The sequence below is a fragment of the Ursus americanus genome, chromosome 31 (genome assembly GCF_024610735.1).
Source record: "Ursus americanus isolate L20-20 chromosome 31, mUrsAme1.1.p, whole genome shotgun sequence".
In the NCBI taxonomy this organism is placed as follows: Eukaryota; Metazoa; Chordata; class Mammalia; order Carnivora; family Ursidae; genus Ursus; species Ursus americanus.
Window position 1 is genome coordinate 21,419,821 of NC_142157.1, and position 17,364 is coordinate 21,437,184.

Genomic DNA, 17,364 nt, shown 5'->3' on the forward strand with positions numbered 1-17,364 from the left:
TAGCACACGTTTGGAAACCAAACAAAAAGGTATTCACATCATTAGTTATGGTTCCTTCTGACTATCTGACATGGGAGCTTAGGAAAGCTATTATACTGCTTACAGGCCACTACCTCCAAGTTTGGGGCTAGACACTAAAGAAATGGCCTCAATCTTAGAACAGAAAGAATTCTCTATGAGATTACACTGCATTTGTCATACTTTATCAACTGATAATGAAAATACATAATGCATAAATTTCATAACACTTAATCTTCAGTTTTATAATGGTATATATCTAGTATTTTTAAAGAAAAGTCCATAGTCTGCCCAATTATTTGATTAAGGATAGTCTTGGTAGACAGATAATTTCAATTTGCAGATAATTAAATGATTTCTGGTAAATAATCTACTGATTAGGAAGCTGCATTTTTTTCTTTTTAAATTTTTACTTAAATTCCAGTTAGTTAACATACAGTGCAATATTGGTTCAGGAGCAGAATTTAGTAATTCATCACCACATATAATACAAAAACATAGAATGCTTCATGAATGTACATGTCATCCTTGCACGGGGACCATGGTAATCTCTGTATCGGTCCAATTTTAGTATATGTGCTGCCGAAGCGAGCACACAAGCTGCATTCTTAATAAACACCTTGGAGGCACTAACATCTGAGAGTCCCAGCTCAGCTTATAACTTTCCATGAAGTTGAATTTACTCTTTTATTAAGAAGACGGTTGTGGATTATCATCCACTTACAGACTGGAAAATACTTACTCATTTCTGGTTCAGCAGTAAGATCAGCAGTCACAAAATTAGAGGGAAATAACCCGATGCCTTGATGGGTTTCACCCTTCCACCAGTTGGGATCACTAATGAGGAGCAAAAAAGAATGCTTGATTATAATAAAGATTTTTATCTCTATAAATCTTCACCTTTTATAGTGTTTAATTTGCATTATTACCAGATTTGAATCCCCCAACAATCCAGTGAGGGGAAAAAGTGAATGTACCATTATTACAAATAGAAGATAAAACCTCAGAGAAGATAAAGAGGTGTTAAACACACAGCTCTTTATCTTTTGGAAGGCTGGTGAAAGCTTTGAAGATTGAATACAAGGCTCTGAATTCGTACCCAAAACAATATCTCCTCAATTTCAGGTAGTTCATGCGTTCCCTATAAGACTCCTTTGTAGTAAGGTAATGGTAGGCTCTTAATTCAGATCCATTCCTAAATTAGTGTGCTCTCTTGTACACACTAGCACCTTTTCCCCCACAAGAAACAACATGACAGATGACACTGTTTATAGCACAAAACATTCACAATGAACACACACACTCAGATAAATTTCATGGTTCACCACTGTATCCTTGGTGCCTGGTATAAGGAAAGCTAGCAAGCTCTCGATGAACATTTTTTGAATGAATCAATCAATGATCAAGGTTTTGTGCAATTTCCAGCTAAACAGCTCAAACTTTACCGCATTTCTTTCACTCAAGAAAACAACGTAAACTATAGAAATAACCTAAATTTTTTTAAATTTAGTTTTTAAAACCACTTGCAAATTTTAGCACTTTATTATCAGTAACAATCATCAGTAACAATTTTTGAGTAAACATAAAACTATAGTCAAAACCCAGATGTACTTACAGGAAACAAACTGAGGGTTGCTGGAAAGGAGGGGGGTGGGGGGATAGGGTAACTGGGTGATGGACATGAAAAAGGGCACATGATATAATGAGCACTGGGTATTATATAAGGCAGATGAATCACTGAACTCTGTCTCTGAAACTAATAATACACTATATGTTAGTTAATTGAATTTAAATTAAAAAACAAACAGATGTACTGAATCACTCCCATAATAATGTAAATGTATAATAATTTCATGTAAAATGAATTTGACCAATATACTGTTTTTTGTGAATAAATAAGTTCAATATATTACATATTTCTAACAAATTCCATAAATATATGCACATATTTGGCAAAATTTCTAAAATATTTATCTTACTAATTTAATAATTTATATTATTAGATGGAACAAAAAATGAATAAACTAGGCCTCCAAAACAAATAAAAATTATTTAAATAAGCGATGAGAAAAAAAATTAAACTACAAATAAGAATCCATACAATATGACACAAGCAAAGCAATCAGTCACACACAGAAAATATCTACATCAATATTTTTTCTTATTACCTTTGGTAAAGACATTCAACAGGAATAATACGAAACACAGAAGTAATATGTTATATATTTTCATATGAATGTCAACTATTATCAATTTGATATTATCCATCACCTGTCATCAAGAACTGTAATTATTTCTCCAGCTTTAAAAGTAAGTTCATTATCTTCAGCAGCTTCAAAGTCATATATAGCACGAACTTTTCGGCCTTCATGTTGGTGGTTAGTTAAGAGATTGGATGTGCTTGGGTACAAAGTAGAAAGGGTGGTTGACTGCTGCCTTTGGTCCTTCAAGGACAACTCAATAGCTGGAAAAGAATGAGTTAAAAAGACCCAGTTAATATACCCGACAATCCAAAGAAGAACAAAAAGGTATCTGAAGGTAAAAGGTATTCTTTTAAATGTGGAGATGGAACCAGGACATATCTTGACATACTGAATAAAAAGAATTTCATCAATTTTATTCATTCACAACTGAAAGTTTAAAGAATAAACTATAAAAAAGTTGAACAGAATAATGACTATTTTTTTTAAGAGTTTATCTTTTTTATGTCATCTCTACATCCAACATGAAGCTTGAACTCTTAATAACACCAAGATCAAGAGTCACTGCTCTACCAACTGAGCCAGTCAGGTGCCCTGCATAATAACTACTTTTACTGAATGGATAAAATTTAAAGTATTCTGGGTACTAAAGAGATATAATCTCTTAGATCCACTTTTTTTATTTAGCTGCAGATACTTTAATTTTCTTTCATCTTTTTAATATATTCCTATAGCTTCTGTTCCCAAAATGATAATCAAAATCACCTGGGAAGTCAAGAGTCCCAAATCTCAATAAAGACTTACTAATCGGAGTGTCAAAGGTAGTACCCGAGAACCTGCACTTTGTGGCTCCGAAGTTAATTCTTATGTAATCAGTCTAAGAAATGGAACTTGGAAATAACTACAACAAAAGTTTCAGAGGGAAACTTTAGAGGGGTAGAGGGAGAGGGAGAGACAGGCTCCATGCCCAGCATGGAGCCCGAGGCAAGGCTAGATCTCACAACCCTGAGATCATGACCTGAGCCAAAATCAAGAGTCAGACGCTTAACCAACTGAGCCACCCACACAGGCGTCCCTCAAATGTGTTTCTTCTATCGCTTCCACTCCTCCCCCAATGCAGGCCATTGCCATGTGTCACTCAGGCTCTGCAATGTAATCTGAACAGACTGATGACCCTGCTTTCAACTCTTCGTCCCTTCCACCTCTGTTCTACATTGATAAAAGAACTAAAAGGAAAACGAAAACTTTAAAACAATCATAAGAAAATACAGGAAAGTACCTTTTAGGATTTGGGAGTAAGGAAAAATATCTTAAGATATAAAAAAGCAAAAATCGTAGTAAAAAGGCAAAACTTTTGACTACATCAAAACTTAAAACTCCTGTTTGATAAAACACACCATTATCAAAGTTAAAGTAAAAGCCAAATATCAAGAGTAGATATCTACAATAGAAATAACAGGCAAAGGTGCCTGGGTGGCTCAGTCAGTTAAGCGACTGTCTCCGGCTCAGGTTGTGATCCCAGAGTCCCAGGATCGAGCCTGCATCAGGCTCCCGGCTCAGCGGGGAATCTGCTTCTCCCTCTGATGGTCCCCCATCTCGTGACCTCTCACTCCCTCTCTCTCTCAAATAAATAAAATCTTAAAAAAAAAAAAAACAGGCAAAAGTTTAACATCCAAAATTAAGACTATGTATCATTACCTTAAAAAAAAAAACTCAATAAAAAGAGAGGTATTCAGAACACTTAATAAACATACAAAAAAGGACACAGACTCACTAGTAATCAAGGAAATAAAAGTCAAAATAATTGGGCATTACTTCCAACCTATCAGAATCACAAAAATTAAACTCTGACAATACCAAATGTTTTTAGGAGATTAAAAATATTAATAACTTTCATACACTGCCAATGGCAAAGGAAATAATACAACTATTTAGCAAAGTTGAAGATGTACTTCCCCATGAGCCAAAAATTCCAGCTGCAGTCACACAATACACACACACAAAAATATTTATAAGAATATTCAATGCAGCCTACTTAGTATTGTAAAAAAAAAAAAAAAAAAAAAAAAAGACAAACAAAAATCCCAGAAAACCCAAACATCCATCAGTAGCAGGACAGATAAAACTATAGTATATATTTATTAGTACACTGGTCTATTATATAATAGTTAAAACAAGTGAACTTGATTTATATGTTTTACTATGAATAGATCTTAGACACACTGTAGCATGAAAAAAAACTGTAAATGGTATGTATAATTACTTATGAAAAAAGAATTTGTTGGACACATAAAAGTATCTGGTATTGTTTATGGATATACAGTGTAATAAAAACAGCATTACAACATAGACTTGAAAGGACATATATGAATAGTAGTTGTCTCAGAAGAGTATTATTTGATACCGTAGAGGGGCAAAAGTAGATTTCAGCATTAGCCATAAAGTCCTATGTCTTTTACTTTTAAATATCTCAGGAAAGTAATATTAAGTAAGGGACCCATTTTCTTCCCACCTTTCCAATACCCAGGACTTAAAAACATACCTTTTGCTAAATCTTCTTCTTCCTTTTTGTTAGCCACAGTACCAGGATCTTTGGCAACCAAGGCTGGGCTTGCTTTTGCTTGTTCTGCAGCCTAACACACAAAAAAGGAACACAATATTTGAGGACTGTCCTCAAATTTTCCTACCTCCACTTAATCTAAGAACATGCAAGAACCTTCTTATCAATCTACCACAGACTTCTGAAGCAGAAAATAATCCAAACTGGAGCAGTCTCCACTTTGAAAGGAGAAGGGCTAGAATTGGAGAAAAAAGACTGAAAGAAACAGGATACTGAGGGCTGACAGCCTAATCGCACTCTCCTACATTTGTGTAAAGGCAGTAAGCTAAAAGAAGACAGCACACAAACAAGAGAAGAAAGACTAGAGGAGATTTAAAAATTGTCAGAAAAATCCTGACACCAGAAAAGAGGTTGAGAAAGGGAAGGAGATATATATTTTAAAAACAAATAGATTTTGGGGGCGCCTGGATGGCCCAGTCAGTTAAGCGTCTGCCTTCAGCTCAGGTCATGATCTCAGGGTCCTGGGATTAAGCCCCACATCGGGCTCCCTGTTCAGCATGGAGTCTGCTTCTCCCTCTTCCTTTGGACTCTCTCTCTCCCTCTCTCTCAAATACATAAATAAAATCTTTAAAAACAAAAATAAAAACAAATAGTTTTTTTAATTTAAAATATCTGTTCAAGTTATATTTTATTGCTTCCTTCCAGATTAAAAGGCAGGATGTCATCTTCAGGAACTGTGATTTATATATAACGATATACTAATAAAATTATACTATTTTGTAAACTAAAATACAACTAGTTAATTCTGACAATATACTCCAGTTAATAGTAACTGCTAGCACGCACACACACACACACACACACACTTTTATGCCTCTGACACAGATTTATTTCTACTTATAACGTCCTCCCCTCTGGCTCCTTTTACTCTGTCCACATTTTTCCCTATTGAGTTTTAACTCACCAGTCAGTCAACAGCTAAAATAATCACTTTCTCAATGAAACTTTCCTAAACCCCTAAATTAAGCATTCCCTCCTGTGTTCCTCTGATAGTACTTTTAACAAGGTACTATGCTGTGGGTAGTTAAGAATTTAAATTGTGGAGCCAGGAAACATGGGTTTAAATCCTAAATCTATCAGGTTCTAATGTACGACCTGGGGTACATTAACCTCTTCGTGCCTTAAGACCCTCATCTACAAAATGTGGGTAATAATAGCACCTACATATTGTAGGCTTTCAAGAGGATTAAATTAACATGTAGTTTCCAAACTCAGGATGGGGGCCACCACGAGGGTTTAAAGGATAGACTGGTGATGGGTAGTAAGGAGGGCACGTATTGCATGGTGTGCTGGGTGTTATACGCAACTAATGAATCACCGAACTCTACATCAGAAACCAGGGTTGTACTGTATGGTGACTAACATAAGAAAAAAACATTAAAATAAAAAAAAAAGTTTAACATTCTCTCCTATATACACAGAGGTAATGTAGGTCATACATATGATAACTATTGCATAAAGGATGGTGAAATGAAGAGTAAATAAGCCCTAAACAGTTGCAAAGTTTCTACATTTTACATGAAATAATACAATATTAACTCAAAATAGACTGTGAACAGTTACAAATATATATACTAGAATACCCAAAGCAACCAGGAGCAACATAAATGGAATTCTAAATAGTATTCAAATTAACACATATACAGCACATAGAATGGTGCCTGGCACATAGTAACAGTCAATAAATCTCAACTTATATTAAAATTATCTGCTTGTATCTATCTCCATAACTGTGCTACATGTTCCCTGAGAATATATGTGCCTAAAGATGGATGGATTACTAGCAATCAAGAAATAATTGCTGAATAAATGAAAGGCAAAATATTCAATGGTACAGTAAAATACAGTTCTAGATACATATGTAGTTCTACATACACAGTTCTATATAGACATTAGTATATTTTATATTGTCAAACAAATGCACAAAGCATTTCTTTTTTAGAAAAGTGGACACTAAAAAGCTTTTTGCAGTTCACTAAATGAAACTTTCAGCACCTCAATTCTGATCCATCTCTAGGTGGAATCTTCTTTGGATACTAATTTTGCGTGTGTGTGTGTGTGTGTGTGTGTGTGTGTGTGTGTGTGGTTTGGTTTTGTTTGTTTTTTTATTATGTTTAATTACCCAACATATAGTACATCATTAGTTTTCAATTAGTGTTCAACGATTCATTAGTTGTGCATAACATCACACATCTCTGAAAATTAAAGGTATGCTTCCTCTGAACAACCTTTTCAATTACATATGAATTTTTTTTCAGTTTGGTGAATTTCACAAAATAGACACATTTATCTTTTGTGGTCTGTGAAGGAATTTCTATCAGTCAAGAAGAAAGTGCAGACAATATATTCAAAGTGCGAAAAGGAAGAAACTTACAACCAAGGATACGCTACTAGACAAGATTATCATTCAGAACTGAAGAACTGATAAAGAATTCCCAAATAAACAAAAACTATAGGAGTTCATCACTACTAAAAGGGTTTCACGAGAAATATTAGAGGGTCTACTTTATAGGGAAAAGACCATAATTAGAAATAAGAAAACATGTGAAAGAAAAAAATTTCACTGATAAAAGAAAACATATAGTAAGGGTTGCTGATCAACCACTAATAAAGCTAGTATGAAGGTTACAAGACAAGAGTAATAAAGTCAACTATATTTACAATAACTACTTAATAGATACACAAATAAAAGATGTAAAACATGACATCAGAAATATAAAATGTGGCTGAAGGGAATAAAAATGTAGTGCTTTTAGAATGTGTCTGAACTTAAGCAACTACCAACTTAAAATAATCTGCCATATATACACAGGTTGTTATATACAAACCTCAGGGTAACCACCCAAATCCAAAATCCTGTAACAAAACACAAACCAAAATCCTGTAACAGATACACAAAAAATAGAAAGCAATCCAAACAAAACACTAAAGAAAGTCATCAAATCATAAAGGAAGACACCAAGAGAAGAAAAAGAAACAGAAAAGTACCACAAAAACACCAAGGAAACAATGAACAAAATGGCAATAAATACACACCTATCAACAATTACTTTAAATATAAATGGACTAAACCCTCCAATCATAACACATAGGGTAGATGAATAAAAAAAATAAGACCCATCAATAGACGCACTTGAAATCTGAAGGCACATTTACTGAGAATGAAGGGATAGAAAAAAAAATTTCCATGGAAATGAAAAGAAACCTTGGGTAGCATTAATTATATCAATCACAAAACAGGCTTTAAAACAAAGACTGTAACAAGAGACAAAAAAGAACATTACATAATGACGGGACCAATTCAACAAAAAAATAAAACACTTGTAAATATTTATGAACCCAACATAGGCGCACCTAAATATATAAAATGAAAAACAAAGCTGGGGGCATCACGTTGCCGGATTTCAAGCTATACTACAAAGCTGTGATCACAAAGACAGAATGGTACTGGCACAAAAACAGACACATAGACCAATGGAACAGAATAGAGAACCCAGAAATGGACCCTCGGCTCTTTGGGCAACTAATCTTTGATAAAGCAGGAAAAAACATCTGGTGGAAAAAAAACAGTCTCTTCAATAAATGGTGCTGGGAAAATTGCACAGCTACATGCAAAAGAATGAAACTTGACCACTCTCTCACACCATACACAAAGATAAACTCCAAATGGATGAAAGACCTGGATGTGAGACAGGAATCCATCAAAATCCTAGAGGAGAACATAGGCTGCAACCTCTTTGACATCGGCCACAGCAACTTTTTTCATGACACATCTCCAAAGACAAGAGAAACAAAAGAAAAGATGAACTTGTGGGACTTCATCAAGATAAAAAGCTTCTGCACAGCCAAGGAAACAGTCAAAAAAACTAAGAGGCAGCCCACGAAATGGGAGAAGATATTTGCAAATGACACTACAGATAAAAGACTGGTATACAAGATCTACAAAGAACTTCTCAAACTCAGTACGCGAGAAACAAATAAACAAATCATAAAACGGGCAGAAGATATGAACAGACACTTTTCCAATGAAGACATACAAATGGCTAACAGACACATGAAAGAATGTTCAAAATCATTAGCCATCAGGGAAATTCAAATCAAAACCATATTGAGATGCCACCTTACGCCAGTTAGAATGGCAAAAATTGACAAGGCAGGAAACGACAAATGTTGGAGAGGCTGTGGAGAAAGGGGATCCCTCTTACATTGTTGGTGGGAATGCAAGTTGGTACAGCCACTTTGGAAAACAGTGTGGAGGTCCCTTAAAAAGTTAAAAATTGAGCTATCCTATGATCCAGCCATTGCACTACTGGGTATTTACCCCAAAGATACAGACGTGAAGTGAAGGGCCATATGCACCCCAATGTTCATAGCAGCATTGTCCACAATAGCTAAATTGTGGAAGGAGCCGAGATGCATTTCAACAGATGACTGGATTAAGATGTGGTCCATATATACAATGGAATATTATTCAGCCATCAAAAAGAACAATTTCACAACATTTGCAGCAACATGGACGGGACTGGAGGAGAGTATGCTAAGTGAAATAAGTCAAGCAGAGAAAGACAATTACCATATGGTTTCACTCATTTATGGAACATAAGAAATAAGAAGATTGGTTGGAGAAGGAAGGGAAGAATGAAGGGGGGTGGTAAACAGAAGTGGGAATAAACCATGAGAGACTATGGACTCTAGGAAACAAACTGAGGGCTTCAGAGGGGAGGGGGGGTGGGGGATTGGGATAAGCTGGTGATGGGTATTAAGGAGGGCACATATTGCATGGTGCACTGGATGTTATACGCAAGTAATGTATCATGGAACATTACATCAAAAACTAGGGATGTACTGTATGGTGACTAACATAACATAACAAAAAATTATTATAAAAATAAAAAATATATATATAAAATAAATATTAACAGACAATTTAGGAAAAAATGACAGCAACACAGTAACTGTATGGGGCTTTAAAATACCCGCTTACGTTAATTGATAGATCATCCAGATAGAAAATTAATAAGGAAACTTCAGCCTTAAATGACACATTAGACCAGATGGATGTAAGAGATACACACAGAACATTCCAACCCAAAACAGCAGAATACACATCTTCTCACAAGAAACATTCTCTAGGATCGATCACATGTTAGGCCACAAAATAAGACTCAGTAAATTTAAAAAGAAGAAATATATCAAGCATCTTTTCCAGCCATAATGGTTTGAAATTAGAAATCAGTTACTAGAAAAAAAAAACTATAAGAAACAAATACATGAAGACTTGACATGCTACTGAACAACCAACAGGTCAACAAAGATATCAAAGAGAAAATTTTTTAAAATCCTTGAGACAAATGAAAATGAAAATACAATGTTCCAAAATCTATGGGACTCAGCAAAAGCAATAGCAAGAGGAAAGTTTGTAGTAATACAGACCTACCTCAAGAAACAAGAAAAATCCAAAAAAAAAAATCTAACTTTACACCTAAAGAACTAGAAAAAGAGGGGCGCCTGGGTGGCTCAGTCATTAAGCGTCGGCTCAGGGCGTGATCCCAGAGTCCTGGGATCGAGCCCCACATCAGGCTCCTTCGCTGGGAGCCTGCTTCTTCCTCTCCCACTCCCCCTGCTTGTGTTCCCTCTCTCGCTGGCTGTCTCTCTCTCCATCAAATAAATAAAATAAAATCCTTGAAAAAAAAAAAAAAGAACTAGAAAAAGAACAACAAAACCCAAAGTCAGTAGAAGGGAGGAAATAACAAAGAGGAGAGCAGAAACCAATGAAGTAGACACTAAAGCAACAATAAAATTGCTCAATGAAACTAAGAGCTGGTACTTTAAAAAGATTAACAAAATCAATAAACTATTATTCAGATTCATCAAGAAAAAAAAGAGAGGACTCAAATAAATAAAATCAGAAATGAAAGAAGAGAAGTACAACCCATACCAGAAAAAGACAAAGTATCATAAGAAACTACTACAATTATATGCCAACAAACTGGACAACTTAGAAGAAATGATTAAATTTCTACATTCTTCCAAAATGAAATGAGGAAAAACAGTAAATCTTGAAAAATGATTACTAGCAATAAAATTGAATCAGTAATCAAAAACCTCCCAACACACAAAAGTCCAGGACTAGGTGAATGTGAATCAAACACTTGAAGAATTAACACCATCCTTTGGAAACCATTCCAAAGAACTGAAGAGGAAGGAATGCTTCCAAACTCATTGTACAAGGCCAGCACTACCCTGACACTAAAAAAAAAGAGACACTACAAAAAAAAAAAAAAAGAAGAAGAAAAAAAAAACCGTACAGACCAATATCCCTGAAGAACATGCAAAAATCCTCAACAAAATATTAGCAAACCAAATTCAACAATACATTGAAAATATCATACACCAAGATCAAGTGGGATTTATTCCACAGATGCAAGGATAGTTCAATATCTGCAAATCAATCAACATGATACACATTAATACAATAAAGGATAATAACCATATGATCATCTCAATAGAAGCAGAGAAAGCATCCAACAAAATTCAACATTCTTTGAAGATAAAAACTTTCAATAAAGTGGGTAGAGAGGGAACATACCTTGACATAATAAAGGTCACATATGATAAACCCACAGCTAACATCATACTCAGTGGTGAAATCCTGAAAACTTTCCAAAATCAAGAACTGGACAAGGATTGTTCAACATATTGTTTGAAGTCCTAGTCACAGCAATTAGGCAAGAAAAACAACAACAACAAAAAAAAGCAGCTCTCTATGCCTCCCCATTCAACGGCAGTCACATCTTGTACAGTGCCAACTGCGTTCCTGAGACAGGATGGTGAAGGTCTGAGTAAATCAATTTGGCTGTATCACACACCTAGTCACCAGGGCTGCTTTTAACTCTGACAAAGTGGATAGTGTTGCCATCACTGACCCCTTCGTTGAAATCAACTACATGGTACACATGCTTCGATATGATTCCACCCACGGCAAATACAATGGCACAGTCATGGCTGAGAACAGGATACCTGTCATCAAGGGAAAGCCCACCTCCATCTTCTAAGAGTGAGAGTCCCACCAACATCAAATGGGGTGATACTGGTGCTGAATATGTTGTGGAGTCCACTGGGGTCTTCACTACCATGGAGAAGGCTGAGAGCTCAATTGAAGGGTGGAGCCAAGAGGGTCATCATATCTGCCCCTTCAGCTGATGCCCTATGTTTATGATGGGCACAAACAATGAGAAAGATGACAACTCCCTCAAGATTGTCAACAATGCCTCCTATACCACCAACTGCCTGGCCTCTTTGGCCAAAGTCATCTATAACAACTCTGGCATCATGAAGGGACTCATGATCAAAGTCCATGCCATCACTGCCACCCAGAAGACCATGGATGGCCCCTCTGGGAAGCTGTAGCATGACGACCATCCCTGCTTCTCTGGTGCTGCCAAGGCTATAGGCGAGGTCATCCCTGAACTGAATGGGAAGCTCACTGGCATAACCTTCCATGTCCCCATCCCCAGTGTATCAGTAGTAGATCAGACCTGCCACCTGGAGAAAGCTACCAAATACAATGACATCAAGATGGTGGTGAAGCAGGAATCAGAGGGACCCCTTGAGGGCATGCTGCGCTGCACTAAGGACCAGGTTGTCTCCTGCCATTTAACAGTGACACTTACTCTTCCACCTTCAATGATGGGGTCAGCACTGCCATTAATGACACTTTGACAAGCTCATTTCCTGTTGTGACAATGAATTTAGCCACAGCAACTGGGTGGTCAACCTTATGGTCCACATGACCTTCAAGGAGTAAGAGCCCCCTGAACAACCGGCCGCAGCTAGAGCACAAGAAAAGAGAAGCCCTCAAGTGCTATGGAGTCCCTGCCCCAGCTCATCCCCCAACACACTGAGAATCTCCCAACTTCAATAAAGTTTTCAACCCAGACACCATGAAGAAGAGAAGGGGCTTAGGGAGCCCTACCTTGTCATGTACCATCAATAATGTACAATGTAGCAAGCCAAAAAAAGAGAGACAAGGACATCCAAATCATAAAGGAAGTAAAACTGTCACTATTTGCAGATGACATGGTACTATATATAGAAAACCCTGAAGACTCCTCTGAAAAACTATCAGAACTAGTACATTAATCCAGTAAAATTGCAGAACATAAAATCAATATACAGAAATCTGTTCCATTTCTATACACTAATGACAAACTATCAGAAAGAGAAATTAAGAGCACAATCCCATTTACAGTCCCATCAAAATGCATAAAATGCCTAGGAATAAATTTCACCAAGAAGGTGAAGAAAGACCCACCCTGAAAACTATAAGACAGCGATGAAAACAATTGAAGATGACAGAAATAAATGTAAAGATCTGCCAATCTCATGAACTGGAAGAATTAATATTGCTAAGATGTCCATACTACCCAAAGCATCTACAGATACAATGCAATCCATATCAAAATAATAATGGCATTTTCCACAGAACTAGAACAAACAGTTCTAAAATTTATACGGAACCACAAAAGATGCCAAATAGCCAAGCAATCTTGAGTAAGAAAAAGAAAGCTGGGAATATCACACTCCTGGATTTCAAAATACACTATAAAGTTATAATCAAAATAGTATGGTACTGGCACAAAAGCAGAAACACAGATCAATAGAACACAAAAGACAACCCAGAAATAAAATAGCACTTTCATGGTCAATTAATCTACGACAAAGGAGGCAAGAATATACAATAGGAAAATGAGTTTCTTCAATAAATAGTGTTGAGAAAACTGGACAGCTACATGCAAAAGAATGAAACTAGCCCACTTTTTTATACCATGTACCAAAAATAAATTGGATTTAAGACTTAAATGTAAGACTGAAACCATACAGCTCCTAGAAGAAAACACAGGCAGTAAGCTCTCTGACATCGGTCTTATCAATATTTTTTTGGCTCTATCTCCTTAGGCAAGGACAACAAAAACAAAAATAAACAAATGGGACTACATCAAACCAAGAAGCTTTTGCACAGCAAAGGGAAACATCAACAAAACAAAATGGCAACCTACTGAATCGGAGAACATATTCATAAATGATATATCCGATAAGAGGTTAACGTCCAAAATATATTAAAAAGCTCATATAACTCAGTATTAAAAAAACAATATAATCTAAAAATAGAGGACCTAAACAGACATTTCCCCAAAGACAATATTCAGATGACCAACAGGTACATGGAAAGATATTCACTGACAATCAGGGAAATGCAAAACAGGACCACAATGAGATAATTACTTCACATCTGACAGAATGGCTATTATAAAAAAAAAAAATTACAAGTGTTGGCAAGGATGTGGAGGAAAAGGAACCCTTGCATTATTGGTGGGAGTGTAAACTGGTACAGACATTATGTAGGTTCCTCCTCAATAAATTAAAAACAGAACTATCATAAAATGCAACGATTCTGGTTTTTATCTGAAAAACTTCTAGGTTTTTAACCAAAGGACAAAAAAACCATGAATTCCAGAAAAAGACATATGCACCCCTGTGTTCACCGCAGTACAAGAGCCAAAACTAGAAGCAACCTAAACATCCATCAATAGATGAATGGATAAAGGAGATGCAGTATATGTGTACGCGTGCACAGACACACACACACACACACACACACACACACACACTTACTCAGCCACAATAAAAGAAAATCTTGCCATTTGCAACAACATGGATAGACGTAGAGGGTATAATGTCAAGTGAAATAAGTCAAACAGAGAAAAACAACACATGGTATGATTTCACTTTTATGTGGAATCTAAAAAACAAAACAGAAACAGACCTAGATACGGAAAAGAAACTGATGACTGCCAAACAGTAGGCAGGTGAAGGGGATGGACAAAACAGGTAAAGGGGATTAAGAGAGACAATCTTCCAGTTATAAAATAAGTAAGATGGGGGAGGTAGATATAATGTACAGCATAGAGAATCAATAATATTGTAACAACTCTGTATTGTGGCAGATGGTAACTAGACTTATTAAAGTGACCATTTCATAATGTATATAAACACTGAATCATTATGTTCTACGCCTAAAGCAAATACAAATATTCTTCAATTAAAAAAAAGAGAGAAGGAAGTGCAGAAATAAGCTACATTAAGTCCTATATTCCTGAAATGCACACTTTTCAAAATTCTTTCCTATCACCGGGTTCTAAGTGTAGCACTGATACCTAATGTTATTAATCAATCAAATACAGTAACAGTGCTAGCATTACTTTTATCTCTAAAAGTTATACTAACTAAAAGTTAGTGCTACAAGAACTGCAGCAGAATGGGTTAGTTGACTAAAGTATGACTTTTCTTAATATTTTTAAAATTATTTTCTTCTGTACTTGGGATGAAAAAATATACTTTAAAAATTCCTTATATTTTCAGAGGCTTTTGTTAAGTATGCTGACAAAGATCTAGTCTGATTAAAACGTAATAATGATTAAGCGACTGAGTTTAAAATCTACAGGGATTTGTGTAGATGATCCTACATGATACATTTTTCATTAAATATGAAGTTCTTCACAAACATGGTTTTCAATAAGCTATCAGACACCATTATTAAAAAAATCACCATTCTACCTCATATTTTACTTGATATGAATTTTATATATTCCTTGTGGCTGAAGATAGTAACTACAACAAAATTAGCTTTCATGTATTTTATAACATCCAGACAAAAAAAAGAAAAGTAGCTCTTTTTTTTTTTTTTAAAGATTTTATTTATTTATTTGACAGAGAGAGACAGCCAGTGAGAGAGGGAACACAAGCAGGGGGAGTGGGAGAGGAAGAAGCAGGCTCCCAGCGGAGGAGCCTGATGTGGGGCTCGATCCCAGGACTCCGGGATCATGCCCTGAGCCGAAGGCAGACGCTTAACGACTGAGCCACCCAGGCGCCCCAAGAAAAGTTAACTCTTAACTTTACTATTGCCGAGGTATGTCCTGAATCTCTTGAACAGAAGAGTAACCTAACTTCTGTACCAGTCAATAAATAAATGCTCTTGCCAGTGTTCACTCCACTTCTTGTCCTTTGAAGCCTAGTCCAAACAGACACATATCCACTAACCTCTATATCAAACGGAAGGCAGGATCGTGTAGTGGAAAGAACACTGGACTGAGTGTCAGGAGGCCTGTGTTCTAGTTCCAACTCTGTCAACTATGAGCTGTGGCCCTGGGGAAGTCACTTAACCATTCTGGGTCTCAGTTTCCTCATCTGTAAAATGAGGGGATTAGATTAGAGAATCCCTGAAGTTGTTCACACAACTATCTGAGACTCTAGGTTAACCAAACAAAGCTACATAGCACATAAATCATTAGTTCTTCTTCTCTAATTGGAACAAGTCCCTTTGTGGACTGAAAAGCAGTTTTCACAGCACTGAAAGCTGTACTCAAGAGCAGTGCTTCCCAAACTTTAATGTGTACATGGAATTATCCGGGGATCTTGTTAAAATAGAGATAATGAATCCATAGGTCTGGAGTGACACCCTAGATGCTGCATTTCTAACAAGCTTCCATGTGATGATGATGATGATGGTCAACAAGACACTTTTTAAATAACAAGCTATAGAATAGCTTCTTGGGGCATATAAACTGCAGTCTCACTAATCATCTATATTTCTTGGTTTTCTATAGTGAATCTACCCTTTGATAAGTAAACATTGCCCCTCTTGCCAAGGAACTTACAAGATATCCTGGACTTTTCTGCATAAAATTATTCCTTAATATTATACAGATTTTAGAAAATACTCCGAGAGTAGTAAAAGCCAGCTATGAATTATGAATAAATACTTTTTAAAGACGTACTTTATCATTGTAAAACCATCCATAAGCCAAATTTTTTTCAAGTAAGAAGAAAAATACCCTCTCCTTCCTTCATCTCCCAAACATATTTCTGGATCTTCACATCTCAAGAATATTCAGATAGACTAAAAGAGGGTTTTGGGTAGAAATCTAGATAGCCTGGATGAATCACTTCATGATTCTCTGAAGTGGTCAAAATCCCGAACTTGAGTCCTCTATAGCTTAAGAGTTTTCTGTGCATGCTTTCACACCACTTGTTATATTCTACCCCAATCCACGCAGGAGGGAAAGGCAGTACAGTAAATCATCACACACTTTAAGAGTTCTAGATTAGCTGGAGATCCCAAAGGACGGTTACCCAGAATAGAAAATAAATAAATCAAAGAGATACCCTTTAATTTTTTATGACATAAATCAGAAATTGATCCCATTACATAAATTGGGGGAGGGAGGGGCAGAAGGAAATTTAAGCCTTTTACTTAATCATATTTATGTACTGGTCAGCTCTTATTAAGGGAAAAGATGCTTTGTATGCTTCTCTCCTCATTGATTCCTTTATCTCCTTCTCATTTCTCATACAAGTATTCATAAATTTCATAATCAAAAGAACCTCTAAACTCATCCTTAAATTATAAGGATACACTGATTTTTAAGCTGTCATTCTTTGCAGATAAAATTAAAGCACAAAGAG

General features: G+C 36.0%; 1 protein-coding gene, 1 non-coding gene and 1 pseudogene across 2 annotated transcripts in view; 1 reads left to right on the forward strand and 2 right to left on the reverse strand.

Moving 5' to 3' along the window:
- The window catches only part of STAM (signal transducing adaptor molecule), a 102,576-nt gene that overhangs the window by 27,848 nt on the left and 57,364 nt on the right, over positions 1–17,364 (reverse strand). Inside the window, exons 6-8 of the mRNA XM_045787591.2 lie at positions 4,762–4,852; positions 2,290–2,482; positions 761–855 (exon numbers count right to left, since the gene is read on the reverse strand). Coding sequence (XP_045643547.1) covers positions 761–855; positions 2,290–2,482; positions 4,762–4,852 — 379 coding nt within the window. The remainder of the gene's footprint in view (positions 1–760; positions 856–2,289; positions 2,483–4,761; positions 4,853–17,364) is intronic.
- LOC123786317 (U6 spliceosomal RNA) lies at positions 510–613 on the reverse strand. The gene has a single exon (XR_006777936.2). It is a non-coding gene; the product is annotated as a U6 spliceosomal RNA (small nuclear RNA).
- LOC148107398 (glyceraldehyde-3-phosphate dehydrogenase pseudogene) lies at positions 11,667–12,646 on the forward strand (annotated as a pseudogene).